The 27,366-nt window shown below is 37.2% G+C and overlaps 5 protein-coding genes, 1 non-coding gene and 1 pseudogene across 8 annotated transcripts; 2 read left to right on the top strand and 5 right to left on the bottom strand.

Annotated features, from left to right (window-relative positions):
- Window positions 1–650: 650 nt before the first annotated feature.
- Window positions 651–3,171, bottom strand: LOC117616709 (endoglucanase 16). Its single transcript, XM_034346103.1, has 6 exons — window positions 2,765–3,171; window positions 2,423–2,635; window positions 2,128–2,328; window positions 1,954–2,031; window positions 1,640–1,789; window positions 651–1,502 (listed from the first exon to the last, which is right to left on the bottom strand). The coding sequence occupies exons 1-6, from the start codon at window positions 2,984–2,986 to the stop codon at window positions 915–917; spliced, it is 1,452 nt and encodes a 483-aa protein (XP_034201994.1). The 5' UTR covers window positions 2,987–3,171; the 3' UTR covers window positions 651–914.
- A 1,311-nt stretch (window positions 3,172–4,482) lies between these two features.
- On the bottom strand, window positions 4,483–8,863 carry LOC117615768 (fatty-acid-binding protein 2). Its single transcript, XM_034344911.1, has 11 exons — window positions 8,556–8,863; window positions 7,354–7,971; window positions 7,030–7,237; window positions 6,814–6,889; window positions 6,613–6,715; window positions 6,309–6,377; window positions 5,688–5,724; window positions 5,519–5,593; window positions 5,391–5,442; window positions 5,121–5,165; window positions 4,483–4,970 (listed from the first exon to the last, which is right to left on the bottom strand). The coding sequence occupies exons 2-11, from the start codon at window positions 7,866–7,868 to the stop codon at window positions 4,873–4,875; spliced, it is 1,278 nt and encodes a 425-aa protein (XP_034200802.1). The 5' UTR covers window positions 7,869–7,971; window positions 8,556–8,863; the 3' UTR covers window positions 4,483–4,872.
- A 586-nt stretch (window positions 8,864–9,449) lies between these two features.
- Window positions 9,450–14,188, bottom strand: LOC117614095 (guanine nucleotide-binding protein alpha-1 subunit). Of its 2 annotated transcripts, XM_034342785.1 has the most exons (14): window positions 13,834–14,188; window positions 13,081–13,244; window positions 12,895–12,967; window positions 12,519–12,556; window positions 12,336–12,425; window positions 12,085–12,156; window positions 11,767–11,874; window positions 11,528–11,629; window positions 11,299–11,354; window positions 10,770–10,904; window positions 10,527–10,620; window positions 10,332–10,391; window positions 10,167–10,246; window positions 9,450–9,819 (listed from the first exon to the last, which is right to left on the bottom strand). In XM_034342785.1, the coding sequence occupies exons 2-14, from the start codon at window positions 13,165–13,167 to the stop codon at window positions 9,642–9,644; spliced, it is 1,173 nt and encodes a 390-aa protein (XP_034198676.1). In that variant the 5' UTR covers window positions 13,168–13,244; window positions 13,834–14,188; the 3' UTR covers window positions 9,450–9,641. The 2 variants fall into 2 exon arrangements, with proteins under 2 accessions (XP_034198676.1, XP_034198677.1); XM_034342786.1 differs by lacking the exons at window positions 12,519–12,556; window positions 13,834–14,188 and having other exon boundaries at window positions 9,465–9,819; window positions 13,081–13,197.
- Window positions 14,189–15,404: 1,216 nt separating this feature from the next.
- Window positions 15,405–17,405, bottom strand: LOC117614461 (pimeloyl-[acyl-carrier protein] methyl ester esterase-like). The gene is made up of 4 exons (XM_034343280.1): window positions 16,563–17,405; window positions 16,173–16,271; window positions 16,024–16,091; window positions 15,405–15,650 (listed from the first exon to the last, which is right to left on the bottom strand). The coding sequence occupies exons 1-4, from the start codon at window positions 17,196–17,198 to the stop codon at window positions 15,536–15,538; spliced, it is 918 nt and encodes a 305-aa protein (XP_034199171.1). The 5' UTR covers window positions 17,199–17,405; the 3' UTR covers window positions 15,405–15,535.
- A 1,812-nt stretch (window positions 17,406–19,217) lies between these two features.
- On the top strand, window positions 19,218–19,289 carry TRNAE-UUC. Its single transcript has one exon. It is a non-coding gene; the product is annotated as a tRNA-Glu (tRNA).
- A 268-nt stretch (window positions 19,290–19,557) lies between these two features.
- On the top strand, window positions 19,558–22,577 carry LOC117615237 (serine/threonine-protein kinase RIPK). 2 transcript variants are annotated; one of them, XM_034344287.1, is made up of 7 exons: window positions 19,558–19,790; window positions 19,881–19,939; window positions 20,688–21,098; window positions 21,190–21,325; window positions 21,457–21,596; window positions 21,725–21,848; window positions 21,941–22,577. In XM_034344287.1, the coding sequence occupies exons 3-7, from the start codon at window positions 20,688–20,690 to the stop codon at window positions 22,366–22,368; spliced, it is 1,239 nt and encodes a 412-aa protein (XP_034200178.1). In that variant the 5' UTR covers window positions 19,558–19,790; window positions 19,881–19,939; the 3' UTR covers window positions 22,369–22,577. The 2 variants fall into 2 exon arrangements, with proteins under 2 accessions (XP_034200178.1, XP_034200179.1); XM_034344288.1 differs by lacking the exons at window positions 19,558–19,790; window positions 19,881–19,939 and adding an exon at window positions 19,991–20,111.
- Window positions 22,578–23,567: 990 nt separating this feature from the next.
- Window positions 23,568–27,150, bottom strand: LOC117636408 (annotated as a pseudogene).
- Between the last annotated feature and the right edge of the window lie 216 nt (window positions 27,151–27,366).

Genomic DNA, 27,366 nt, shown 5'->3' with positions numbered 1-27,366 from the left:
GCAATATGATAATCCAAGGATCATAAAAATTAATCTTTTTTCTTTTTAATTTGTGGGAGATAATATATTAGTTGAAATGACGACATTACTTATTTGGGCATCATTTTAGGAGGGAGTCTTTGGCTAAGGACTCTGGCAGCTCTTTCACAAGAAGGTGAGCTTGAGTGGAGAAAAACTTATTTATTTCCGTTATATTGTCTTTATCTACTTATTTCTTTTTTCATGGTATATTTATTAAAAGAAAAAAAGATAAAAAGAAAGAGATAATGTAACGGAATACAGAAGTATTTCTTAGCTCGAATTCCCGAAAGGCAGAATGTCCACCAACTTGTTAGTTAATTGCAAAATAAGGAATCTCTATAAAAAGTTGTTGTGAGTGACAAATATTAACTTATATTATCAAGTGCAACTACAACTTTTGTCGTGGCCCTTTGGGAACTAAGGATTCAAATTAACAATGAACATAATTATTTGTATAGCAATAAACTTTATCAATCGATCTATGCAATATCATTATGGCGTTTCCATTCATTGGTCTATCAAATATTGTTGCAACTAATTATATACAAACACTATCACACGATTACAAAACAATGGAACAATTTAGAAGAATGGGAGAGAGAATTACTTAGCGTCTCGACACTGCTCACTTGCACGTGCCAACAAGTTTTCTTTCGTATTCTGTTTAATAAGGAAACTAATTACTTTTACAAAAGCCAAAGAAAGATATCCAACTTTCACCATTTTACACCCTTCTTTTTTTACAGCTTTCTTACAACAAATGGTACATTTGGGTTTTTTTTTTTAAATTTTATTTTAAACAAAAGTTATATCAAAATCCCAAACTTCTTCCTACCGATGTAAATGTCGTGCATGGGATTAGGATTTAGGGTTTGGGACGGATATACGAGTCTTCAAGCTGCAAGCTTGGCTAGGGCTCCTACTGCGAGCGAATTCACGTAAGTGCATGGCTCAGTATACGACGAAGCCCAACGTTTGTCCTCGAAGTTATCAAACCTGTCGGGCCCACCAACGATGGCCCCAGTCAGCTCATTAGGATTTGGCACGTCCTTCTTGAACCAGTACACAAAGCTCATGGCGCAGCTGACGCCGTTACTTCCAGACGTTGGCACCGAAGCTCCTCTGTGGTGAGGCTGTTTGGGAGCGTTTGGTCCAAAGCCAACCATGTAGGATCTTCCTTTAGGGTTTTGGCCCAACAGATAGTCCATTTGCTTCTTGGCAAAGGCAGCTATGGCTTCAGAGTCAAATTGTTTGCCTCCGCAGTTCACTTTTTGGTTGTGGTGGGCCAGCAGGTCGCTGTAGACGCTGAACAAGAAGGCAGTACCGGTGACGTATTGGGTGTTGGCGCCATCTCTCAGGTGGATCAAGCCGCCCGGTGACATTGTGATTTGGTTGTAGGGGCTCTCCGGGAGGTTTGAGCAAATGTAACTTTCTGCTTGGTTCTTGTAGTTTTCTAGGGTTTTTTCTCCTTTAAAGAACAGCTGCAATGTACAAAACAATAAATCAAACTCCGTTAATCGTAGTTTTTATATTCGATTATCGATAACGTGTGTTGCAATAATGATCGGTTGAGATGGTACAAATAGTTTTTTGTTTGATATTGGTTTAAATTAAGCACCTTGGTGAGAAGGATTTGGGCTCCGGCGTATTTAAGGTCCCAGCTAAACTCATTCACATTAGCGCTGATGGCTTCTTCTTGGATATACTTTAGATACATTGGCTTCCCTGAGGCCATGTACAACCATGTTGCTGCCCACAATAGCTCATCCTATATTTGCAACATTCAATTTTTAATTACTTTTTTCAAAATCAAACAAAGTTCACTCATTATTTCAAAATCAAATTACATTTTAAAAGACAAAAAAAAAAACAAAAACACCCACAATTTAAAATGCTTTCAATTTGTAGAGGGAGAGAGTTGAAGAAAATTACATTGTAGCCAGAGTAAGAACAGTAGAAAGGGCATTCTCCATCGTAGGTTCCTTTATGCGATTTAGCAAGTTGGAAAAGCTACACACACACACACAAAATAATAATATCACATATCATTAATTATATAACATAAAATTAATATAAAAAATTAATTGGGATTGGAAAATAACGTACCAGTTTGGCTTTGTTGAGGAGGCGACGAGAATAAACACGATCAATGCTTCTAAACACAATTGCAGAAGCAGCCATTGCAGCTGAGGTTTCAGCTGCAATTTCAGTTCCAGGTGTTTTCTCATTGATCTCCAACACAGTTCTTGGTGTCTGCATATCTTCTGGTCGAACCCAACATTGATGGTCCTGATTAGGGTCTCCCACCTTGAATAATTATCATAAATATATAACAACACAAGTTAATTACCATAAAATATTTTTGTACAAACTTTAAATACCAATTAATATAAATTCCCACCTGAACGTATAATCTGCCTTTTCGAGCACTGGCTTTCAGAAAGTAATCAGTGCCCCATTTTATGCCGGAGAGAACATTTTCCAGTTCCCCGGTAGCTTGAAGCTGTGTCTTGTAAAAGATGGCAGCCCACGACAGAGTTGTCACCGTGAAAGCCATCGGAAGACCGTACTTGACGTTGTCCCCGGCGTCATAGTATCCCCCAGCAAGGTCAACCTACATTAATCGAATGTTAGATATGAATAATTCGAAGGGATTGTACATGTTGTGAGGAAGAATGTCATGTGACATGTGACGGTGTGACACGAAGATTTAATCCTTATAGAAAGAGAAAGAGAGACGAACATTTGCTTGTTTTCCGTCGTCGATGGCAGAGTCACCCCTCCATGCAAGTCTATTGCTGGTAGGGAGCTTCCCGGACCTTTGAGCCTCAAGGAAAATGATGGACTTGGTGAGGGCGTCCTTGTAATTTACATCACCATGAGCATGAACACAAAGCACGAGTCCTTGAAAGATAGCAAGGCATGCCACAAGGGCTGCGCATGTTCTTATGGCCTGCGGACCCATATACCCTTTTGAAACCCAATTACAATTGAGAAAGCTGCAAAAAAGAAGGGATGAGATGAAAATTCCCCAATGCTGCCTACTTTTAATAATGAATTGGGAGAGGGAAAAAAAAGGAAAGAAGGGAATGGTTGTGTTTTCTGTTTAGGGATTGTATTTGTTTAGACAACAGGTAATTTATGAGGTGGTGGCTAAGTGGCTCTGGTTAATTGGTTTTGGTTTGTGATGGCGGGAAAGTTTAAGGTAGTAAATTAGCCAGGTAGAGGTTAGGGATTAAAGCTAATTATGTGTATGGTTGTGGGATTTGGGGTGAAGAGGGAGATTGTGGGGTTGGAATCAAACAATTTTGTTACCCTTTTCTATACTTGAATAAATGGTACACATTCAGGGAGTTTGGTTGGTTGGTTTGTTTTGCTAGCATTTAGAGAGAGGGGTTTTTTTTTTTTGGGTGTGTTTTGAGAAGCTCAAAATAGTAAAATGAGCAAGCATCCATTACAAGTCACTAGATTTGGTGAATTTCCTCTCTTCTATTTTCTCCCTCTCCTTGAAATTTGCTCACTTTTTTTTTTTTTTTTTGGGGATTTACTTGGAATTCATAAGTTTCTACCTCTGACTTGTATTTAACAGAACTAGATCTCAGAAGGTTTATATAGAAAATGAATTTTGATGGGTACAATTATATAATAGAGGTATACAATATGATCTACCAATTACCAACTAGTCAAATTAAATGATGTAACATGTTAGTGGCATCTTAAATTCCTTGTCAATTGACATGGAGATATTGAATTCAACTCCTCATAAAAGGTATGATTGTTCTCTTCATGGGTGCAAAGGGACGCGGATTTTGTTGAATTCAAAGCCACATGTTTATTTCCTTTCGTATTTGATGGACGGCAATCTTTCAAGTTTTCTAGAGGTCTGGTCTATAGCCCCATGGAGCATACCATGATGGACGGCCAAGTTTCACCAGGAGAAAAGTGATGTACCTCGGTCACTTTTCCTTTGTGAACGATCTTTAATTGGGACGTGAAGTTGTCAAATTCATATAGTGATATTTTCCTTCCCAATATTGAAACTCAATTCTCAATTCTCTCATTCGTTAAAAAAATATTGGGACTCGAAATCTCCAATTACATAGTCTTGCCAAAGCGTACTTTTCTTGGCCTTTCGATGAACAGTTTAATATGATTTTTAATTAATTTCGTCAACGGGAGGGACCAGCTTGCTACTGGTGCTCTTAAACGTCCCTCTTGCTTTTGCACTACAGCAAGGGCCTGGGGCGGCCTCCAAATTTATATGAAGATTTGGTAGAAGGCTCTTAGCCTGACCCATTTTAGGCTTCAAAGTTTATGATTTGTATAGGACCCAAAAATTACGTGTGAATGTTTCAGTTGTGATGAGTGCCACTGCAACACTGCGGGCGCACGCATACAAAAAATAAAATAAAAACATGTTCCCCACAGAAATGGACTGAGCTGAAGGGATGAAGGAAACAATAAGTTAATAGTGAGATGTATATACTGTTAAACCAAAAGATGTTCGTATGCAATTTATACTTGCAGTTGCTACACTTGGAAGCTGATGATTTGTAGGGACTGTAAATCTATAATATGCAAATCACCAGAAAATAGCTACAAAGAATGGCACACTAATAAGAAAACTAATCTAAGAGGCCGCGAGACCCCAGCCAAGCCTTAAATCTTTTGCAGCAAGCTCACTGATTGCCCTTGTAATGCTTTTCGGCCATATTGACGTCTTTGACATCCGACACTGTTGAGCTTGAGCGCACTCGAATGTATAACACAGCTGAGCAGCAGGCAGTTTTGCCGCATCAACAACCACTTGCCCTTTTAAAAAAGTGAGGCAATGGAGACAAATGAACCATTTCAGCAACGTCTAATAATATTAGCAACATTTCTGCCAATCTCTTCTTTACTTTGCTCCGACACGGGTAGATCTCCGAGGTACATGTCAAAGAAAGCCCCTGAAAGTACAATTGTGCATTAGAAATATATCCCCCACAAAAGTATACGATTGGATTCTCTTCACCAATTTCATGGAGACATGATGAGATATAAAACTCCAAGGAGAATTTCGAAATAAAACAGACTGTTCAAAAGGACAATTCACTTACTGCACAGATCCTTGCTGTGGACTGCTCCAATCTGATTACCTTCAACTGCAAAATTTCATACAAAACTCTAAGCAAACAAAACCTTCAACTGGTAAATAGAGCATTAGAAGCATACAGAAAAGAGAAGTGAAGAGAATTGGGAAGGGGGGGAGGGTTCTGGGGTCTTTTCAAGCTGTATACTTTGTGCTCAAATTGCCATCATGGTTAAGCCATGACAGATGTATTATTAGCGTAAACCATATATAATATTTCAAAGCAATCCCCACTCACTTTTGGTAATTAATTTTCCATCAGCTGTTCGTTGAAAATCAATCGTTGTTCCCTGAAATATTCCAAAAAGTTAATGTAATTTGGTGATCACTTAATATAAAAAAGAAATGTAAGAGTATATAGCTTACTGCTGGCAACGGAATATCTTGTGTAAAGTTTGAACCGAATGTTGTTATGCAATGGAAGTCAGTCTCTGGGTTTGTCTGACAAAAAAAAGGGACAAAAAAAAATGAAAAGAATTAGCGAATACTAGATCAGAAACACAAAACAGCGATTCTATAAAGGGAGATGATTTACCTTCACCAATCGGGCTCGAAGGGATTTCTCAAAGGCACTGCATCAAGTATAATCCAGAGGACACAAATGAGAATGAATAAAACTAAATTTCAATTTTCAACATTGTTGTAACATGTCTAGGATACGTAGTGAGAAAGGAACAAGGCTAACTTGGCTCAAACTAAGCTTAGGTAACATGGTTATTAGCTTGCACAATCAGTTTTTGGTTTCAGATGATAAATGAGTTAAGAACTAGTAAAAAATTCTAGCTCGTACGTCTAAAGCCTAAATTTATCCCACAGCATAGCTGGTTAAGCCATCCAAGTTCAGCTCAACTCACAAAATTTCTCGCAAACACACCACCCATTTCAATGTGAGCCTACCCAAACCACTACAAAACAAGGAGCTAACCGAGATCGTATCATAACAATGATAATATCTGAAACAGGTGAATATATGCACAATGAGCTAACCTAGCAATGAATATTTAAGAACAGTAATCTTCTATCAGTAAAAGCTTGAAGCCAAGAAGATTATATCAAAACGAAAAAAGCCTCAAGATTGTCTATGTCCCAATTAAAATAGGGACATCCAAACCCATATAAATATCCAAGGGGATGCTGAGACAGAAATATAACTTACTCTCTCACAGTATTGATTTTCATCCCATTGCAACTAACCACAAGCCTAACTGTCATATCAATATCTGCCCTGTAGGCAAAAAAAGTAGCAGAAAGTTGATCAAAACCAGAAACTTAGCAGCAGATCCATGAAAACTAATTGAACAACTTGGGCAATACGGGACTCATATTTGGCACACAAGCTTGGAAAGAAATTAGAAAGCAAAAAAAAGGATTTAGTATGTACTGATTATATCGATCTTAATTCACCACTAAAAAATGTCTGAGAAGGGAATTACTCCATGTAGCATGATAGTTGTCCATACCTGAGAAGATCCTCATAAAAATCACGGCGTTTGTTTAGTTCGTCTACTGAAATAGAAGCATATTTTGACCCCAATTTCTTGCAAACAGAGTTAGGATGAACATCTATATAGAAATAATAGATAAATAAATAAGAGAGCAAATAAGATAATGGAAGTAAAAAATATTAGACTGGAAGTAACAAAGAAATACTAAAAACTTACAAAAACCAAACGCATAGATCTTCAGAGATTTTATTTTAATTATTTTCATTGTTCTGGATCCAGTTCCCACAAGGACCTGCAATGGTAAAATGTCAATATTAAATTGAGGAGCTGTGAACATACACCCAAATCAAGAAGAAGAAAAGTACAACCCCCACCCAAATTTTTTTTATTTTAAAAAAAATGCAAAAAAGAAAAAGGACTCCAAGTGGTAACCTCTGAACTTAAACTGGAATTATTATTTCCTGTTAAAATATTGTCCAAGATCATAGGAAACTCAATGCCAGTTCTAGGCTCCACTGCATGTCTTCTCCAGTTCAAGTCAGGAAATGGCAATCCTGCGCATCCTTGATGTCCAACCTCACAAGGCCTTTGATCCATGGTATCAGTATTCTCCATTGGAACAGCTAGTGCATTTGAAGATCTGGTAGCAATTAAACAAAAAAGAAGAAGATGATTTTGCTGATCAACATCAAAAGTAGAACCCATGGGAAATTTTGCACTTGAATCTACTCCCTTGTGAAGGGTTTAAAGACTTACAAGCTGCCAAAAGGTGGTACAAGTCCAGAAGCTAACGAGAGCATGGGATGTGAATGTAGCTTTTCAGCTTCTCTTTGTAGGAATTGCATTACAAAAGCCGAAATCTTACCAAAAACCACTGAGTTAGCAGATTCTCCTTTTGATGCAAAACCGAAGTGAAATCCTATAAGATTTTGTCGACCAGAAGTAATAAGTTTAACATGTGAAGATCTGGAGCATCCGGGTTGAGAACCATGCCAATTACCCTCCATCTCTCTAGTAGCATTTGTATTGGGCCCACAAGAGAAGAAACATAGTAAAGCACCAGCAAGCTTAGAAATGTGTTTAAATGCTCCTTCGAGAGCTAAACTTCCAGGGACATGAAAGTATCTACACTGGTGCAATGAATTGTCCATAAACGAACCGATCTGTGAAAACATATGACCCCGAAAACTATGCAAAATGAGAGGCTCAACAGGAAAGTTGTGTGGAGACCCTTCATCAAGATCCATGAACCCAAACCGCTTAATCTTCATGTTTTTCTATGTCCTATAATTCTACCTGAATTGGCACTTAAACCTTCCTCAACAGAAAATTTGAGTTTAAGACATAAATCAAGATAAATACGATACGATACACCTGCAAAAGTCACAATGACAAAGGTTCTGTCATTCAATTCAGAAAACGCAAAAATAAAAACATGCTTACATAACAACGCTGTAAGACAGCATCATGAATACAACATGAAAAAGAAATGTTAGTGCAGCTTCTGAACGTTGCTTTTGAGGTAAAATTACAGCTTAAAGATACGCTAAATCCATTAAATATTGATTGGTATGATGCAAAGAATTTGATATTAATGGTGGTAAAATTCGTGCTTCAGGACCTAAATTCAATGCCACATAACACAGACAGAATTACCATTGTTAATTCGTTAACTTCCTAAACATTAAACTCAAAATTACATGATCATGCAACATTCCTCTACTCAAAATTATAATCAAATGTTAATTGGTGTCTCTTTTTATTGTTCTTCAAAATAATCAAAGAATATTGAAAAGGAATATAGGAAAGAGAGGAAATGCAAGAAAATGGATTTCGAAAGCATTTTTCTTTAGCATTCTTTTTTGCTTTCTTTTCCGTTTCCGTTTCCCCATTATTCCCAAGAACCAAACAGAAAATAAAAAGCACCCGGAGAAAAGAAGAGAAACCAAGAAATGAACCTGGGATTGCAAATTTGTAACGAGCGAGCTTCTGGGTCGAGACTCGAGATCAATTGGTTTCAATTTGATCTTCACTGTTTCTTCTGCATTAAAAAGTTTGGTTTTTTCCGTGTAATTCAGGAAGAAAGTGGACGAAAGAGAAAGGAATATGCTTCGGGTACGAAACGGGAACAAGTCACAGTTGATTCAAAAGCTTTCCCGGGTCAAAAATGGAAAAACAGAAAAGAAAAAAATATTTTCGGCAGAAATAAAACTGGCTTTTCTCATTTTCTGTGACCTTTTATTAGGGTAAAAGCTCTTTTCGCGTTTATTCTATGAACATAAAAGTTGGCACTTTTTTTTTCCCGGTGGACGGCAAATAAACGTTTCAGATTGAAATGACGATTATATCCTTGAGTTTTATGTGTCAATATTGTCTTCCCTCTGTGGCTGTCTTTTTCGTACACGTGTTTTCAAATCCCAATCGGCAGGGTTGACGAGATCCTTCTATTAATAAAGGGCAATAAAAGTAGCTCCAAAAAAAAGGGAACAAAAGTATAACGCCTGCAGTGTATTTCCCATGCTTTTACCGGGGAAAATAATTATAATAATAATTAGAATTTTCTCTGTTTTTCGTGGTGAGTTTATTTCTGTTGAGTCTTTGACCAACCAACCAGTTAGAATTATTTGGTCGGGAAATGCCTGCTACAGTGTCCTAAAATCATATGATCTTTGATAAACACATGACAGCCGACTTTGTCGCTAATTTTCAAAAAAAATAAAAATGACAGCCGACTTTGTCTTGTTTTGTTAGATGACATGGACCGACTTACTGGTTCATTCACCAACTTATTAGATCAATGTCATCCGCTAATGTCTTTACCCAAAAAAAAATAAAGAACCATGAAATCATCATTCTTGAATGAAAGGATTAACAATCATTTTATATATTATAAAATGGCTCTTCACAAATAAGCCTGTCTTGAAACTCACAAGTGGAACAGGATTTAATTGAAATTAACTGCTAAAAATCAAGGAATCTGAGAGCTCAAAATGTGATGTTCTTCAAAATACAATCTTTTGTTGGCCCTGAAAACTGGTCCCTGGTCACAATAAACCGGCCTCGAACAGATTTCTCCGTCTCAACGTCTCATCCACAAGCTTGAAAGTCTTCTTCACAAGCTTTTGATCAAGCGCAGTGGTTCTATAGATCTTAAACACCCGGTCCACACGATCCGGGGTCGTGCTCTGAAAGTACAATTCCTCAAATTTTTTCTTCACAAACCTGAATGCAAAATGTTTAACAATGTTCAACTTTCTTTTTCTAAAAGGAGATGCGCAATGGTTATCAATCTATGCAAATATGCAAATATGCAAACAGTTAAAACAGAGATTGGAGGTTCAGGAAAACAACAAAGTAGGTCACACTAATAATTGAGGTCTTTATTATGAAAATGGTTGCAAGTTGGTGAAGCTTTCAGCCAGCTATAGGCCTTCATATTTCTGCGACAGTTTGGACAAAGACAGTTTGGCAGCATTTTGGAGGTTTGCTATAGCTAAATACGTGTACTCTTTTAGTAGGGTTTCTTCCTTTCATCCAAAGCAAAGGACCACAAAGATGTATATGCTTACTCATATGCATGTTCAATCTCTTGCTTTCCCGTTGAAACTGGCTGGTAATCTTTGAACCAGTCACACACGTTAAGTGGCACCTACACATTAAATATCAACAACCCATACAGTTGTTAGTTTGTTGCCACTGAATGAATAACCGTACACTGATTTACTAGCTCTTACATTTAGAACCTTCTTCTCGAATATATCAAACTTGTTTAAAAACAGCATGAAGGAAGTTTTCTGCACCCGAAGAAATAAAATAATATATATTAAAGAGGACATAAATGGAAAAGAGTCAGCTTGGGTTAGATAAAGAAATCTGTGTGGCAGCACATGCGACACACAAGAGCACAAAAACACAGAAGAAAAGAAAACCTCGAAACATGGTTGCTTCAGGACCCAGTCAAAAAGCTCCTTTGTCTCCATCATCCTATTCTTACTTTCATCCTCAAAGAGTGTTTGATCATACCTGAAACACAATGTCAATCAAGACTACTTCAGTACACACGCACACACAGAGACATATATATATATAAAGGAATGATATCCATGATCAAAACATGGTAAGATATCTTTGAAGAGAATGACAGATGTAAATGAAAGCAATGGTGATCTTACTCGCTAACAGCAGCACAAAATATTACAGCTGTAACATCTTCAAATAGATGGATCCATTTCCTCCTCTCATTTCTCTGGCCTCCAACATCGAAGAGTCTATATACTTCACCACTTTTCTTATTTTCTCCAACAGGGCTGCAAAATCATAGTAATCACTGAGTCGTTTGTTTGAAATTTCAACCATTCTATGCACGAGTTGCACAACCATAGAAGTCTCTTTAAAAAAAATGCATCATACTAAAATGTGCACAGTGCATAAGAAAATCATGAACTAAATTAAATTTTAAGGGCATCCTTAAGTTAAATGTCTTTTAGTTCGAAAATCAGCTGAGTTAGAACAAATAAGTGGCATGGTGAGAAATAAGAAATGTAGTAAACGAAACTGCAGAAAACTGAAAGAAGATTTACATTTTAGCTTTTTGTGGACACAGGAAAAAAATAATAATTTAAACAGTACAAGTATAAAGAAAATGTCAAAGTTCCAAGAAAAAGTCATGTTGCACCTTATTTTTCAAAGAAAAATAATTACCTGAACTGGATCTCTACAACACCAGTAGTACGAACTCTGGCATAAAGAACATCCTCCTACAATACCAGAAAATGCTTACTTTTTGAAAGATCTATAAATTTGTAACTTTTCCACATTAATGTAAGAAGTTTATAAAGGAACCAGCTAGGAACCAACACATATATAATAAATATTCTAGTACCTTATTCAATTAAGGAAATAATCAGTTATAATTGTGAACTTTAGTTACCTTGGTTGGAATGTAATTTGCGTCAGCTAATCTTTGAAGATTTTCCATGAAATAGTTGGCACAATCAGGAACTTGGAGTTCATTACCACGGGCATATGTTTCCTACAATTGTAGAGTACAGGTCCTTCACTTAGAGAATTGGGTAAAAGACAGAAGCTGATGTGCTAAATAACTGGATTCAAAGCACTAGGATTGACGTCAAACAATTGCGTATGTCAGTTACATTAAGTAACAGCTACCTGAATTGCAGCATCTTTCCAAAGAGTTTCTATATCCTGTGCAAGCTCTTTTGTGAGACGTGGATAATCCAATCTGCCACCAATTTTTGATAGTTTTTCTCCAATTTCCTGATAAAGAATGCAAAGTTTACTAAACATACATGCAGTTTTGTTTTAGCAATGGATTGAGCAAGCCAGAAGCTTGAAAGAACAGAAAATTCATACAGAATCATATGTTAAAAATCAGTTAAACCAAATTCCTTCAACTAATGTCAGCTAAATTAAAAAACAAAAACCAGAGAAGGCAATGTAATAGGCAACGAAAGGATGAGGTCAAACCTTATTTTCACTGGATATCTCATACGTTTCTCTGTTATTCTGAGCAAGTTCCTTTGACCCGTCATACAATATCTATTCAAACACATCATGCATACATTAAATTGAAGAATTCAATTCAATTCAGGTTCTTTTGCTCTGAATATGAGTGTTTGCAAAAAAGCTATATTTTCTTCTATAGAGAGCATGCACTAATACTCCTTGTGCTATGCAGAAAGGGAAATAACCAACACACCCTTTCAAGTATTGCGTACTTTTATGGTCTGATACACATTGGCATGGATGACTGAGATGTAGCTCTGGAGCTCTGCCTCGTCAAATCCAGTTTGAAACAGAAGCTTTATCTGCAAATGGTTTGTGTGTAACAAAAATATAAATACATGCATTGCTAGTATAAATGATAATACTTAAATAGAGAAACGTATACAACGTCTTACCTGCTTAAAAATTGTGGATTTCCCCGACTCACCAGCACCTTAAAACAATAAATTGATCTAAGTATTTGTGGAATTGATAACTATCTCTAAATATGGTTAAAATTAAAATTATAACTGCAGTTTTTGAAATGAACAATGTATAAATGCACCAGGCGCTATGCAAACAGTTTAATATCCGACAAGGAAATGCATAATAAAACTCTATTTGTTAATTCCATGGAATTTGGAAGAGTCACCACATAAACAGTACAAGACACCTATATGCTGCCGTCAGTCATAAAAGTGAAAGCTTGCAACCCTAAGAAGCTCTAACTATTATGAACGTGATTTTTTGTAAACCATAGAAGGTAAAAAGAAACCCATTAAATTTTTGTACCAAGTAGAAGAAGTTTCTGGATATGCTTTTCAGCCTTCGTTTCTTGTTCAATTCGCCTTTCAATTTCTGCAGTCTGGAAACGCATGCATTGACAATAAATTAGAGCCCGATGGTAAATGTAAAGCTTCTCCAGCAACACTTAATCAATGGCATTACAAAGTTTTTATTATATCATGCAGAACTCACCTGGGCATTCTCTTCGTTGTCCGCTTCGTTGTAATGCTTGTTTCTGCTGCAGAGTAAACCCATATTTTCTATTACAATAGATAGCATAGACGATGCACAAGTCAGCTCCACAACGTGTTAAATGTATCTTCAATTCCCTTCTGTAAAGTTCATACCAAATGGACCTAATCACAAAGCTAGATGTCAGGGGGCACTATAGAACCTGACCTCAATGACTTCAAACAAACCATTACAATTAAGACACAAAGCCACATCAATACCTAAAATTAAAAAGAACCCATGCAACCACTCGGCCATACATTCGTTTCGTGATATTAAGATGGAATTCTAGTGAGACTTAAGTTAGGCAAAGCAGAAAAAGATGGTCCAGACCACAATGTTGAAGATAATTAGTGAGAAAATATTAACTTTAGATTTGTTTACTGATAATAACTACATATTTCCTTTTAAAGAACTTAGCTGGGCACCATGGCCTGCATAAACAAACTAAAAAATTACCCATCAGCTAAAGAAATTCTTATTTTCCACAAAAGTGAAGATGAAAAAAAAAAAAAAAGGTAACCCATTAAAGAACACTCACACCAAAGACAACCCAAAATGCTATTCAATCAAACCAACTAATAAAATAACAAAAAGGGAACATCTTGATCTAGTGCTACGAGATCAACAGCAGAGATCTGTTACTAAAAAAACTAAAAACAAAAGAAGAAGAAGAAGAATAGCAAATTTAAGTAAGAAGCTTAAGTGAGCTACCTGAAAAGAAACGAAATGGCCTTTCTGGGCAAGTGATAGAGCAGTAGATTGAGCTGAATCGCCGAATAAGAAGAAGCCTAAAGAGGAATTGCTCTGCTTTGTATGTGTGTTTAACGTGGGATAATGGTTTGTTTTGGTGTGTATTAAATAAAACCCAAAAAAAAAAACTGGAATTGGAAACAATGAATGTGGTTTTTTGGTGTATATAAATGTATGAATAGTTATGAAGAAGCGAAATGGGTATCGAAGTGTTGGCTAAATCTGGAAAGAAAGAAAAACAAAAGAAACAGCGCCGAAAGCTGCAGAGCCTGTTCTTCTTGTTGATTCTTCTCTCTTCACTTTCAGTCAAAGTTAGAAAAGACAGACCCCAATTAAAAATTGCTTTAATATTTATATTTAAAATTATAGCAACAAAAAAAAAAGGTGTATTTATTTGTAATTTTCGTAAAATAGTGATATTATCTTCTTGGGACAATACACGGTCTCTATATACGCTGTTGTTGTTGTTGTTGACTGGCCCTCTTTCTCTTTCTTTCTCTCTTTCTCTTTCTCTCTTTCTCTGTGTATAATATTTTAGAAGTCCGGAGAGGACAAGCTTGCCGGTTGCCACCAAATGGTGGGTCATATAGAAGAATGCCTCATGCTTTTGCAAGTCCCATCTTTGTCCTTTGGAAAGATTTGTAATGATATTTTAACATGCCAGCCTTTTCCATCACATTAATCCAATTATTTCGTTCTTTTCTTTCTCTTTGCTCTTTAGGGTTAAGTGTGCATACATTTCACTATTATGTAATGAGTTTCACGCAATTGTTATAAAATTTGACACATTTTTATGATAGAGAGTTGAACTGTTGTTTTAAGTTTAGATTCACGGCATAACAAAAGTTTTATGTTCATACAATAAAATTAAGGATCAAGCAACTGAGTATTCAACATATGAGTAGGTTTGGCAAAATTCTTAAATGACTTATTCTACTCTACATGAGTAAACTTGAGACGAATAGCTAAGAAATTAGAGATCTGAGTGTAAAATAAATAATGCAAAATTATTGCCAAAAGTTTGTAGGTTTACATGCACTTACCCTAATAAAATGGTGCATGCATGTTTCGCAAGTCAAAACTTGGTTTGAAATTGAACTTGTTGCCATTTTCGTACTCATAACCGACATGTGGAATATCGGCTACGGAACGAAATTTTCCATTGATTTCCTTGTACTTTTCAATTTTTGGTCGGTAGTTTTCATTTCCTGTCAAATTCCAAAGTTGAAATCTCAATTTATCTCATCCAGAATGTCGTTATTGACCCAAAGAAAATGATGGAATTATACATCTGCGAGCCAAAGGTGTAGCCCAAAAAAGTTGTTGGGCTCATTGAATACAATTGCATTGAGTCAAAACAAACGTCGGCTAGGTATTGCCTTCGGCTTCGACGGTTGCCGGACCTTCTATTCAGTCCAAAACGCGCGTTTCCGTGATGGCAGCCCAAATATTTACTTAACAACCTAGACGACATGTCGTTTGCCATTACTTAATTATTAAAAAAAAAAACATAAAATAAATAAAAGAGCCAGTTAAGTTAAGCATATATCTATATTTTTATTTTTATTTTTTTGTTTGGTCTGGTAAACATATCATATATAACAGTTTAATTAAATACTGGAGACCCAATTAATTAGAAAAGAAAAAAGATAGTGATCTCTGATCAGGAGTCACACAAGAAGCTTTCTACAATGTTGTTGAATTGTATGGGATTTTCAACTTGTGGTACATGCGATGTGTTCTTTATCACTTCCAGTCTTGTTTTGGGTCCAAGAAGCCTGCAATATTAATTCACAAAACCAAGCACCTTGATGTTAATTTCTCACAGACCATACAAATATATCACTTCACGTAATTCCAATATTATATAATTAGTATTTATATACGGTCAATTACATACTTGTGTTTACTAAGAAAAATAAACAAATTGTTTTAACATCGAGGAAAAGTTGCATAAGTAGGTTAGACCAGTTGACTAGAGCAATGAATTTGTCCCATTGCACTTAACTTCGAGTTCATCTCCCCATAAATTTGATTAATTGAGGAGAACGAGGAAAAAGTTTGGAATTTAATTTAATCAATTATAGCTATTAATTGGCATATAGGAAAATAAAAATGAATATTGAGTTGTTTGGAAATTGGGGTACATACTCCTTGAGTTCGGTAGCCATCTCCAAAGGAAAGATCTGGTCTTTATCTCCCCATACGATCAAAACCTCCTACAGCCCAGAATATTGCAATAAATTAATATACATAAATGATTTTTCAATGAAATGATAATAATAATAAGTAAATAATACCTTGCTAGGAAGAGGAGATAGGTTTGGTGTGTCATCTCGTCCAAGTGTGAGTCCCTTCAGCAACTCCATCTTTTCCTTCCTTTTATCTGAGTACAATTTCTGCATTCATGCCCCCACCAAATGATAAATAAAAACCATCTATTATATATCTATAATCATTGATTAATACTAATTAATTAATTAAAACCCCAAGCTGAAAACCATGACTAAGTTTAATTATCAATCAAACATGTATCATCATGGGTCCCTCTGATCTAATCCAACCTAACTGATCAAGACTGATGAAGAACACGTATCTACAATGTGGTCCACATGACACATCACCTTCGAAATTACATGTAAAAGGAAAAACAAATTATAATCAACATTATAATTATAAAAAATTAGTACCTGCACGAAATCATTCAATAAAAAACGGGGTATGACGTCAACACGCCGGGACATAGCGAGACCGATCAACGTCTGCAACTGCACCGCCGTCGCAGGCAGCATGAGATGTTCAATCTTTTCTAACTTTGCCCTTCTCAGCAACTTCTCGTTATCTCCTCTTCTCATGTTAACCCCAGAGCTGGCAATCACCACCTTCTCCACTCTCTCCGGCCACATCCTCGCCACGTGGTACGCCACAAACCCTCCGTAGCTCGTCCCAATGACACTGAACCTCTCCACACCCGCCTTCTCCATCAGCTTCGCCACGGAGGCTGCCTGAAAGACCTCGCTTCTCTCTGCTGACGTGGTGGTGGAGTCGCCGAAGAAGACGAGGTCGGGGATGTAGACGTTGAAGCGGGGGAAGAAGAACTGGACTTGGTTCCGCCACTGCCACATGGCGACGGGGCCAAAGCCGTGGATTAGAACCAGGGAAGGCTTTTTCAGGGTGGCTTGAGAAAATTTGGGGTTGGGACCCCAGAAGTGGAGGGTGGTCTCATTGTCGAGTTGTAGGGTTTGTTGCGAGAGGCCGGAGGCGGTGAAGCAACGGCGTACGTAGATGGCATATAATGAGACAGGGCTGAGAAAGTAAGGTAGCATTGGATTGAATTGGATTCGGGGGATGTTGTTGAGTATGATGTGGGGATATCGACTAGGCCATGATAAAGAGTGTACAGTTTTTTTTTTCCTTTCTGTTTTGGAGAGGTTGTTTGGGTGGTAAGGTATATGAGCTGGTTTTGAGCTAATTTTAGAAGAAAATTATTAAAGATTAATAAAAAATTTAAAGATTAATGGGTGAGAGAACTGGGAAATATTTATTGTAAAGAAGGTGTAAGTGTGTGGGTGTGGGTGTGTGGAAATATATATGGGTGGTGATGGGGTTGGTTTGGTTGGTTCCTTTTTGTGTTTGTGTTATGTAGGTGTGATGATGACCAATACATTGTCACGAGCCAACTTTCACCAAATTTTGTTGTCTTTAAATGATCTTTCAAGCCGTACTAGTGAGGCTTTATAAACTGTGTAGTATTTGTAGTGTATCTTGGCATGACCCACATCAAAATGCATTCTTGTCAATTAAACTCGAGGATAATTATAAATTTAACATGTATTACGTTTAATACACTTTTAAATTGTAAATGCATGTGAATCTCATTGTAAGACTCGTGTATACGTATACCAACAGTTACAAAATTATATCCCACCTATACGCAACTAAGCTTAGCACTCATCTGCATTTTATGAAGTAATCACCTACAAGGCTATGTAACACGCATGCGAATGATGCAGGCCAGCCAGTCTCCGTGCCTCCTTTCCTCTCTATCCGTTCACGTATCGGGACATTAACCTTAATTTTTATGGTATCTAATAAGAATTTAGTTGCTTAATTAGAAGAGATTAAGTATAACTTTTGAAGCAAGTTGACCAGTGTTTGTTAATTTAGATCCAATTGATTTGATGATATGCTGCATGCTCAGCTTTGGTTGTTTGCTAGGGCCGGCCTTGCCATCAATATTGCTAAATATCTTTTCGACAACTTCTATTACCAGCCAGAAGTTCCATATGGAATTCCGAGCGGCCACGCAGCAAAGCGTCCCTAGTGCTTTGTTAAAGTTGAAGTCAAAAGTCTACATTATCTGATTCAACCACTTAGAAGATAAAGAAAAATGTTTATGAATTAATCAGTATTTATATTCATATACACATCCTAAAGATATCAGCTGGAATGAGATCATTGGCTAGATTCTTGAAAAAATAAAAATAATAAATACTTTTCTCCCAACCAATTAAAATAGATGGAATAAAAATATTGATAAACTGAATGTTTATTTAGTTTATTTTGATCCTGACGGATCATGTATCCAAAGAATTTTAAAGTACTCACACCTGCTCCTCTCTTCTCATAAAAATGGCAGAAACTTAGATCTTTCATTTTCTTCCGAACATCGCGGAAGGAGACCAGATTGTGTATTTTTTTTATTAAAAAAAAACTAAAAACACGTACCCTTTAATTATTATTTTAATATTTATGCGTGACAAACTAAAAGCTAAATCTGGCTGACATAGGGCAATCACCCACCCAGTTATGGGTATAATGGGTTGGACTTGCAAATTTTTATTTTTATTTTATACTGATGATCGATGACATTAGTTCTGACTTGAAAGAGTTTGGTTTTTGTGTATGCACCTACTGCTGGTGCATGTTTGAATTTGAGCTTACCGATGGAAAAGGGAAGGAGAAGGTCAAGGATGGGCTTATCTTGCTTGACCTAAGTAAAAGGAAATGCCACCAATATTGCAAGTAAAGAACTTATGCATTACTTGCTTTGCGTTTTTCTTTTTACTTTTTCGTCTAAACTATTATATAAAAGAGGAATCGAATTTGATGTATGAGGCAGCACGCTACCTTAACTTACATATACTATATAACTCATTTTAATTTTGAGGAGAATGTTGTTTATCTCTACTATTGTCCAACTTTTATTGCCCAATTTACTTGGTACAACAATGGTGCATTAGGTGAGCATGGCATGTATGTACGTCGGGTTGCAAGTAAAAAAAGTCTTCCACACCATTTCAAACAAATATAAATAAAACGTATCTGCTGTTTTCATCAAGCATTCCATTGTCGTCCAGCGGTTAGGATATCTGGCTTTCACCCAGGAGACCCGGGTTCGATTCCCGGCAATGGAACTTTTTGTTTCTTTTAGTTTTAAACCCAAGTTTATTTCTGAAGGGCAAAATCCATTCAAGGGACCGGGGTTCGATTCCAGAGAACAGCACTTTTGTTTATTTTTAGTTTTAAACCCAAGGTTATTTCTGAAGGGCAAAACCCATTCAAGGTGTTTGGTAAAATTCCCATGAGTTAAGATAAAGTTGCAGGTAGATTGATTTGTTCACCCCACTGCCCTTTTTTTTGGTCAAGAGCACTTTCATTCCAACCAAAAGAGAAGTACAAACATAGAAACTAGGCTACCCACAGCCACAGCCAAAGAACAACAAAGCTACCAACAGCCAGAGAAAAGAAAACAAGACAAACAAGCTACAGCAAAACTAAAGCAGCCACAGCAGAAAAAAGATGAAGAAACAAGCTACAGCAAAACAACAGGAAATTTTGTTAAGAGGCCAAACCTATGACACCTCCAACTTCCTTTTGACCAAAAACTCTAACTTCATCAATCAGCGTATGACAAGGTCAGTACTCAATTATATTTTAAATTCCTATCAATGCCTATCTGTGTACACTTTAATTGATTTTTAATATCGTTGTATATGGATTTCCAGTTTAGCCAAAAGACAGGCTCAAGCAAAAGCAGTCAAGCTACATTACTTCTACAAATTTGGTCTGTATGGCGTTGACGAAATATTATATATACTTGGAAATTCTACACAAATTGGTATTTGTACTACAGTTGGTAGAAGCTGATCTTGACCTCTTAACACCTTGCTTAATTAACCAAAATAATTAAGCACTCACCTGCCCCAAAAGAGATATAATTGAATGAATATAAAAAGGTTTCTGGTATATCATATATATAATATGTCCCATTTTCTTTCTTAGTGGATTGCCTTAATTTTACACATTTAAGGGTTTTCTAATCAATTTTTTTGACTACTGGAAAAAGGACTTCTGCAAATTTAATCTAATAACTTGTTTGGTGATGTGGTTTGTATTTATTAAAAGATAGTTTGTATTTGTAATTAATCTAATAACTTATTATAGCTGATGTGGCATACCCCACAAGCGTTGGATATGTTGAATGATCCAGATTTTATGAAATGCGAGTAAATGTACCATCTCTAAATGCAGAGGCTCGGAATTCTCTGTGTATAATTAAAAAAAGTCAAAGTGGTAGGCAAGTCATTGGCCATACCTAACAGATACAGAGACACAGATATGCCTTGGTAGAACTGTTTTGTATAAGATAATTAATAAGAATATTATCCTCCGTATAAATTGTTATTAACAATGTAATATATTATATAGTAGGTGACTAAATGATATGACGAGGTCTCTAAGCAGCCTTCATATACATAATTGCCTCATCATTGCAAGACATTAAACAATTGCCATTCTGTTGTCTTCTCAAGATGGCTCATGAGAAGATCACATGGAAATGCATCATACCAGGCTGTTACAAAAGTGCTGCACGTTTAGAAAAACGGTTGCAGACAGATTGCAAAAGAACAGAAATTCTGAAACAAAAACCTTTGCTGCAGAAGAGGCTTTCCCTCTCGGATATAAATGATGATCCCAGCTCAACGCTCTTTGCAGATGATCTTTCCAACTCTGTCATCGGCCTTAATCTTCATGTTTTTTCGTTAGCGGAGCTTAGAGTTGTCACAAGTAATTTCTCATGGAGTAATCTGCTTGGTGAGGGCGGGTTTGGACCGGTGTTCAAGGGGTTTGTTGATGACAAGCTTAGGCCTGGATTGAAGCCTCAGCCTGTAGCTGTCAAGCTGTTAGACTTGGATGGCTTGCAGGGCCATAGAGAGTGGCTGGTTTGATTACTATATGTTGCACATTTGAGTTTCAAGTGACCATAATGGCCTTTTTCATTTGAATAGCATTGCATTGTTTCTGTTGTTGCAGGCAGAGCTTATATTTCTTGGACAGCTGAGGCATCCTAATCTTGTTAAGCTGATTGGATATTGTTGTGAAGATGAGCACAGGCTTCTTGTATATGAATTCATGGCAAGAGGAAGCTTAGAAAACCAACTTTTCAGAAGTGAGTTACTTTCCATTTCTTTTGAAATTTTTTGCTATAATCAATCAGCTACCAAGCTTATTGAATGAGTTGGATATTGCTGTGTCTTTGAATGATGTCATGTGTGCTATTTCTCGCTAAATGTACTGCAGGCTATTCTTCTGCTCTGCCGTGGTCGAAAAGAATGAAAATCGCTGTTGGAGCGGCTAAGGGCCTAGCCTTTCTCCATGAAGCCGATCATAAGCCTGTCATATTCAGAGATTTTAAGACTTCAAATATTCTGCTGGACTCTGTAAGTTCTTTCTTTCTTTCTGAGTTCTCTTATATTGTTGTTGATGGCTATGTGATCTTTGTCACATAAAAAAGAAAAAGTACAAAAGCTAGTAAGATTGATTTTGAATTAACTTCTTTCCCTTTCAGGATTATACAGCTAAACTTTCAGATTTTGGGTTAGCAAAGGATGGTCCAGAAGGAGAAGACACACACATAACCACACGTATAATAGGAACACAGGGGTATGCAGCTCCAGAATACATCATGACAGGTAAACCCAATAGCTACTTAGGAAAAGACAAGAGTCTAATAAGTCTGTCATAAGTCATAAACTAATCAAGTTTAGCACCTAATTAAATTCAGGTCGATTGACAACCAAGAGTGATGTGTATAGTTTTGGAGTTGTTCTGTTAGAGCTGCTGACAGGTAAATGGTGCATAGATAAAACCCGCCCAAATCGAGAACAGAACCTTGTAGAATGGGCAAAGCCTCGCTTGAAGGACCCCAGAAAGCTTGACCGGATTATAGACCCAACAATGGAGGGACAATACTCCACAAGAGGGGCTCGAAAGGCGGCTGCATTGGCTTACGCATGCCTGAGCCACCAGCCAAAGAATAGGCCAATGATGAGAGATGTGGTCATGATCTTGGAGCCTCTTCAGAACTTCAATGAAGGGTTAATTGTTAGGCCATTTGTTTATGTAGCACCAAATGAGGAGGATAGTAATTCTGGCATACAAGGCATTATAACAAGTGACGCACAAAAGGATGGCAAAGAAAGTTGGAAGTAGTGTACAGTCTCCAAATAATTTGTATTGATTGAGAAAGAAGGGAAGGATTCTGCTAACGTCAGTCACTTATTCGCAAGAAATTTCTGATCGTTGATACATGTCGTCTCCGCATCTCATCAGCAGGCGACTGAACGTAACATATCTCAATGAAGGATTTCAAGATTTCATAACAGTGTATTTTGTAAACTAGTAATAAAATATAGTGAAAAAGCCAGCATGGATATGGTAATGATATCATGTTGATTAATGGTACACCTGGTTTGATTAAAAAATGCTACACTTGACTCTGTGAATTGACAAAAACCTAATCATATATCTTAATCTAAGGGAAGAATTCCAAGTTCCAATAGCAATATACAAATCAAGAACGCAGCCCCCTCTGATAACGTCTTCACTGTAATATCAGGAATTTCAACATCTGCCCACCAATTCATCGCTTGAAAGCCATCACCAACCAAGTAGGCCTAACTTGACTTCATTTTTTTAGTTTTCACTATAATATGAAAAATTCCCATGTCCTGTTCTGAATGTTCTTTTGTTCATCGTCTCTCGTGCTTACTAACCTTCTAGAATAGCGTGTGATGTTTTCTTCATGACATATATTAAGTTGAAGACAAAATGGAACAACTGGTTTGAAACTTGCGGGTTTCTTCTGGGCTTCTAACCTTCTACATCTGCTAAAGTTGTACACGTTACTTACCTTTTTATTCATGTTAATATGAGATAAAAGTTTTCCATGATATTTCATGTTAATATTGGTAAAATGGAGGTTCATTGCCTAAGCTATAAGGATTTTTAAGTTATTGTCATCCCTCTCCATTTTGTTATAGGTATAATATTAGCCCAATGGTAGATAAATCTCATTTTGTGGTTCACTAAATTGCCTATGTATGTTCTAGGGGGAGAAAATAAATAAATGTCTACCAAAGAACCGAGGGAGAAACACTTCAATCAGCATGAGGTAGGTAGTCTCGTTTTAAATGACGGTTTTGTATCTTTTGTTGCCATTTGCAGCGATTTCATGACCTTTAGCGACAAAATTAGGGTTTCAAATATGGAGCGGATTATTTCTTCGCTAACCGCCGCTAAATCAATAATTAGTAACAAAATGTATATTTACCGTCTTTCCCTCTCACACATCGTCATTTTGGGACCCTACTCCAGTTTGAAAATGGACGTCTTTTATCAAATGGTCCTTGTTTATGAAAATCTCATGCTAAATTATTTTAAAATTTAGCTTGGCATCATGTAGTCAAATTAATCAAGTTCTTTTTTTCTTCTTTTGTTGTCCTGCATCACTCACTCCCACGAGTAGATAAAAAGAAGAAGCCAACATTCAAAACCAAAAAGAACAGCACGAAACCCCCATCATCACCTGCACAAGCTCTTTGCCCTATAACACAGCAATGTAGGTAGCAGCATTGGGCATCGTCTCCTTGTCAAATGCAAGTACTTCAGTTTTGTTGATTTCACTATTCAACTGGATCCGAGATGAGGTCTTCTAATTTATCAATAATGGCATCATAACAAAAACAATATTGCTCCGGTTTCTGGACCATTCCATCTCGCTGAGACCTAAATCTGGTTATTGTATTAACTAAATCTAAAGCAGACATGTCCCCAGAAATAATTCTCTGCAATGTGTCATGAATTTGTGCAATATGTTCCAGTTCTCCCAACACCTGCACTGCAGTGTACCACAATTGGACCGGAGTCGGGTATGGCAGGTGCTACTTGATACATTGCTCTTTTCAAAATTTCACGAACAGCAATTGTGTTTTCGGGAACTCCATGGTCAGGCCATTGCGGATACTGAATATGCAAAACGGATATGGGTGCTTCCTCTGAGTCTGACTCTTCCTTATGCTTCTTCACCTCCAAAAGGCGCAACACTACTGAATTACCATCTCCAAATTCACTACTTCTTATCGACTTAGTGGCTATAGATATATTCCCAAATTCTCTATGGCCATCATCACCTTCTGCCTGAAAATAATCTCCACATTTATTATCATCCAAGTCAGTAAGCATGACAACTACAGAGCAACGGTACTGGATTACCATCTCCCAAAAATCCTCAAAGGTCTCTGAAAGTGGACCTTGTGTTGCAATAAAAGAAGAGGAACATGATGTGATGAAGCTAGCATTGATGTAGTCTCCTGCTGCAGAATAGTTGAGAACAACCCTATTTTCGTCCAACGCTACGTAGTCATCATAACGGTTTTTGCTAAAATTGACATTGTTGAGAGCCAGTGTAATGCTTCTCCGCCTCAGATTGTGTTATATAAATGGCATCTAACTGATCCCACTCTTGTTTGATCTGTTCAGGCATCCGGAGCTTGTCCTTGAAGAATTTGAGAGCCAATGAGCAGTACTTATACTGATGGGGAGCGAGGGTGAGTCTCCTTGGCGGCCGATCATAGGCCAACAACTCCAAAGAAGGGATGGCGTTTGTTGCAGCGGTAGCCATTGACGGCGATCTCCTGTGGTGGGGAGAGCCCCTAGAAGAGATGTTCTCCAGTTTCTGGGATTTTCCCCATGCGGTCACATCATCAACCTTGGTCTTCAACATCTCCCTCATCCTCTTGGTCTTCGGCATCTCCAGATTTGCGTTATATCAGAAACTGATGACAAACAACCAAATCAAAACTTCATTGACCTTGAGCTGTATTAGAAACTCCAAAAAAAAAAAAAAAAAATTAGAAAATATAGGATGCTGAGCAATTTCAAACATTGAATATTTACAATTGTTCTCAACAAATTTTCATATTTCTCAAAGACTGGATGGTGACCTCGTTACCAATACATTGAGTATGTCTTTCTCAAGATATAATCATGCTATTAGTGAGCCATTGAACTCTCACTCTACTAGGCATTACATCCTTACAAAATCATCAAAGCAGATTGCATAAATCTTAATTTAATGGAAATCATAGTTAAATACCTACAACTTCATTTATAGATTGACATCTTAAGTTACACAGCCAGCAATACCAATATCAAAGTCACTTCTTCAAAACGCATTCAGTTATAATCATACATCCACAGCCAATGGGGGCAATTGCCCCTAAAATGAATCCTCCATTAATGTGACTGTTACTGGGTAATCTTCTCAGGTTAATTTCATGATTCTAATAAACTTTTGAATCTATTTCACAAAAAGCATACCCAAATTACAGATGACAACAGAAAGGAAACGAACCCACAACGCAATTGTATATTAGGGAAAGACAAAAAAAAGATGCAAACTTTGAATTTTTACAAAGTTCAATATGTGGAAAAAAGAAAAAGAGAAGAGCTGCAAATTTTCAACCAATTAGATATCTATTGTAAAAGCCAGTGCTTACCTCTTCTTTACTAACTCGACAGAGCTGTCATGGCGGCTACGTTAGTGCCAGCGATGACGTCGGGGAATTTGGTTTAGGGATTGTTCTTTTGTGTCGAATAGAGTTGGGGATTTTGTCAGAGTAACCCGCACAGACGATAGCCCTGTAATATCATCTGAATGACTGGTTTGAACGTGTATATCTGGCCTGCTTCCCCATCCAGGCTTAAGGTTCCATATCTGTCAGAATGATACACGTTATGTGAGAAGAAGCTGATGGAAACATCGTTAAGTACAATAACATCATAAATCTATTTATCCAACCAATGCAAACTTCCATTTTGGGTTGGGGGAGACCTAGTGAACTGCTTTAGTACTGAGCCCATTTGAAGTAAGAGAGATTCAGCCAATACACCTGTATAGAACCATCTCCTATACCACCTGCAATGCGTTTCCCATCACAATCCCAGGCACAAGTGGTGACCGGAATTCTTCCAGGCCTCGCAAGTTTTGGCTTGATTACCTGTTCATTGAGGTATTGCATCATTTAGTTTAAAGCATCAAGTTCCGTAAAATGTCTTCACATTAATAAAAAGGCAAAACAGAGCATCGAGCGTAGAAATCAATCTAAAAGGCAAAACAGCATTGTTGGATCAAGGATCAATTATCCACGTCACTATTACATAAAGCACTTGCAAATTCTGCAGAGAACTAAAACCATTTTGCTAGTGCCATTGTTATGCAAGACAACCGAAACCAATATTATACAAAAACATATCTTTAAGCAAAACCCAAAACAGAGTTTTGAAGTCAATACATCCCAAATACGCAGTGATCCATCCTCGGACGATGTCAAAATGGTTGTCTTTAGTTCTAGGGTGCCACTCTCCACAAGTCAATCCAGAAATGTGGCCCTTGGTGTTCTTGAGATCGCGAATATATATGTCCCCTTTTACAAACTCTCCCAAAGTAAGCCCATCGCAGTCATAAATCTGACAAATTCACACAAAGACAAAAATGGTATAAGAAATGCAAATGCCCATTACCTGCCAATCCCATATACTCAACAGCAAAAGCAAAGAACGCAAAAATAAATAACAAAATTCACACAAGAAGAGCTTGATTTAGAGCACCTTCGCTTGAGCTGAGCCTGTAACACAGAGAAAACGATCGGCTGTGGGACTCCAGCTTATGGTACGAACTTAATGACCTTCAGATTGTTCGAGCTGCCTAAATCCAGCTCTGATTCCGTCGTACATCTCTGCCTCATCGTCCGCCATTGGAATGTGTCTCTCTGCAATTGCCGCAGCTTGGCCATGGGCAAAAGAGGAGGCTTGGGCAGCTGCCGTAGCAGCGGCAATTGCAGTAGCAGAGGCATCAGCTGCAGCTTGATTGGCAGTCTCGGCAGCCTCTTGAGCGGCATTCATAGTTGGAACTTGGAAATGCCTAAAATAAAAGGTCATTCAAATAACAGACCAGACCCAAAACATAGAACAAGAGGCCCAAACAAATAGGCAATATCGAAAACATAAGAAAGGAAAAAAAAAAAATTTGATGCAATCGGCTCGTTACGTTACCGTAAGCCCAAGGGACAAAAAGAAAGAAAGAAGAAAAAGTCACGATATGTCAAAAGTGTTGTAAATTATTAGGTGTGGAGTCCACATGTTGGAAAG

The sequence above is a fragment of the Prunus dulcis genome, chromosome 1 (genome assembly GCF_902201215.1).
Source record: "Prunus dulcis chromosome 1, ALMONDv2, whole genome shotgun sequence".
NCBI lineage: Eukaryota > Viridiplantae > Streptophyta > Magnoliopsida > Rosales > Rosaceae > Prunus > Prunus dulcis.
The sequence above is the reverse complement of the archived record's forward strand: the minus strand, read 5'-3'. Positions and strand labels throughout refer to the sequence as shown.

Excerpts from the sequence above, each read along its gene's own strand:
- LOC117616709 (XM_034346103.1), bottom strand. The coding sequence starts at position 2,986 with ATGGGTCCGCAGGCCATAAGAACATGCGCAGCCCTTGTGGCATGCCTT. Across the intron at positions 2,032-2,127 it reads TCCTCAACAAAGCCAAACTG|CTTTTCCAACTTGCTAAATC; the intron begins GTACGTTATTTT and ends GTGTGTGTGTAG. Across the intron at positions 1,503-1,639 it reads CCCAAATCCTTCTCACCAAG|CTGTTCTTTAAAGGAGAAAA; the intron begins GTGCTTAATTTA and ends TGTACATTGCAG.
- LOC117615768 (XM_034344911.1), bottom strand. The coding sequence starts at position 7,868 with ATGAAGATTAAGCGGTTTGGGTTCATGGATCTTGATGAAGGGTCTCCA. Across the intron at positions 5,443-5,518 it reads AAGATATTCCGTTGCCAGCA|GGAACAACGATTGATTTTCA; the intron begins GTAAGCTATATA and ends GGAATATTTCAG. Across the intron at positions 5,166-5,390 it reads TGGAAAATTAATTACCAAAA|TTGAAGGTAATCAGATTGGA; the intron begins GTGAGTGGGGAT and ends GAAATTTTGCAG.
- LOC117614095 (XM_034342785.1), bottom strand. The coding sequence starts at position 13,167 with ATGCTATCTATTGTAATAGAAAATATGGGTTTACTCTGCAGCAGAAAC. Across the intron at positions 12,426-12,518 it reads AATCCACAATTTTTAAGCAG|ATAAAGCTTCTGTTTCAAAC; the intron begins GTAAGACGTTGT and ends AACCATTTGCAG. Across the intron at positions 10,905-11,298 it reads GTTGTAGAGATCCAGTTCAG|CCCTGTTGGAGAAAATAAGA; the intron begins GTAATTATTTTT and ends ATGATTTTGCAG.
- LOC117614461 (XM_034343280.1), bottom strand. The coding sequence starts at position 17,198 with ATGCTACCTTACTTTCTCAGCCCTGTCTCATTATATGCCATCTACGTA. Across the intron at positions 16,092-16,172 it reads TATCTCCTCTTCCTAGCAAG|GAGGTTTTGATCGTATGGGG; the intron begins GTATTATTTACT and ends TCTGGGCTGTAG. Across the intron at positions 15,651-16,023 it reads ATGGCTACCGAACTCAAGGA|GCTTCTTGGACCCAAAACAA; the intron begins GTATGTACCCCA and ends TTAATATTGCAG.
- LOC117615237 (XM_034344287.1), top strand. The coding sequence starts at position 20,688 with ATGGCTCATGAGAAGATCACATGGAAATGCATCATACCAGGCTGTTAC. Across the intron at positions 21,099-21,189 it reads AGGGCCATAGAGAGTGGCTG|GCAGAGCTTATATTTCTTGG; the intron begins GTTTGATTACTA and ends CTGTTGTTGCAG. Across the intron at positions 21,849-21,940 it reads TCCAGAATACATCATGACAG|GTCGATTGACAACCAAGAGT; the intron begins GTAAACCCAATA and ends AATTAAATTCAG.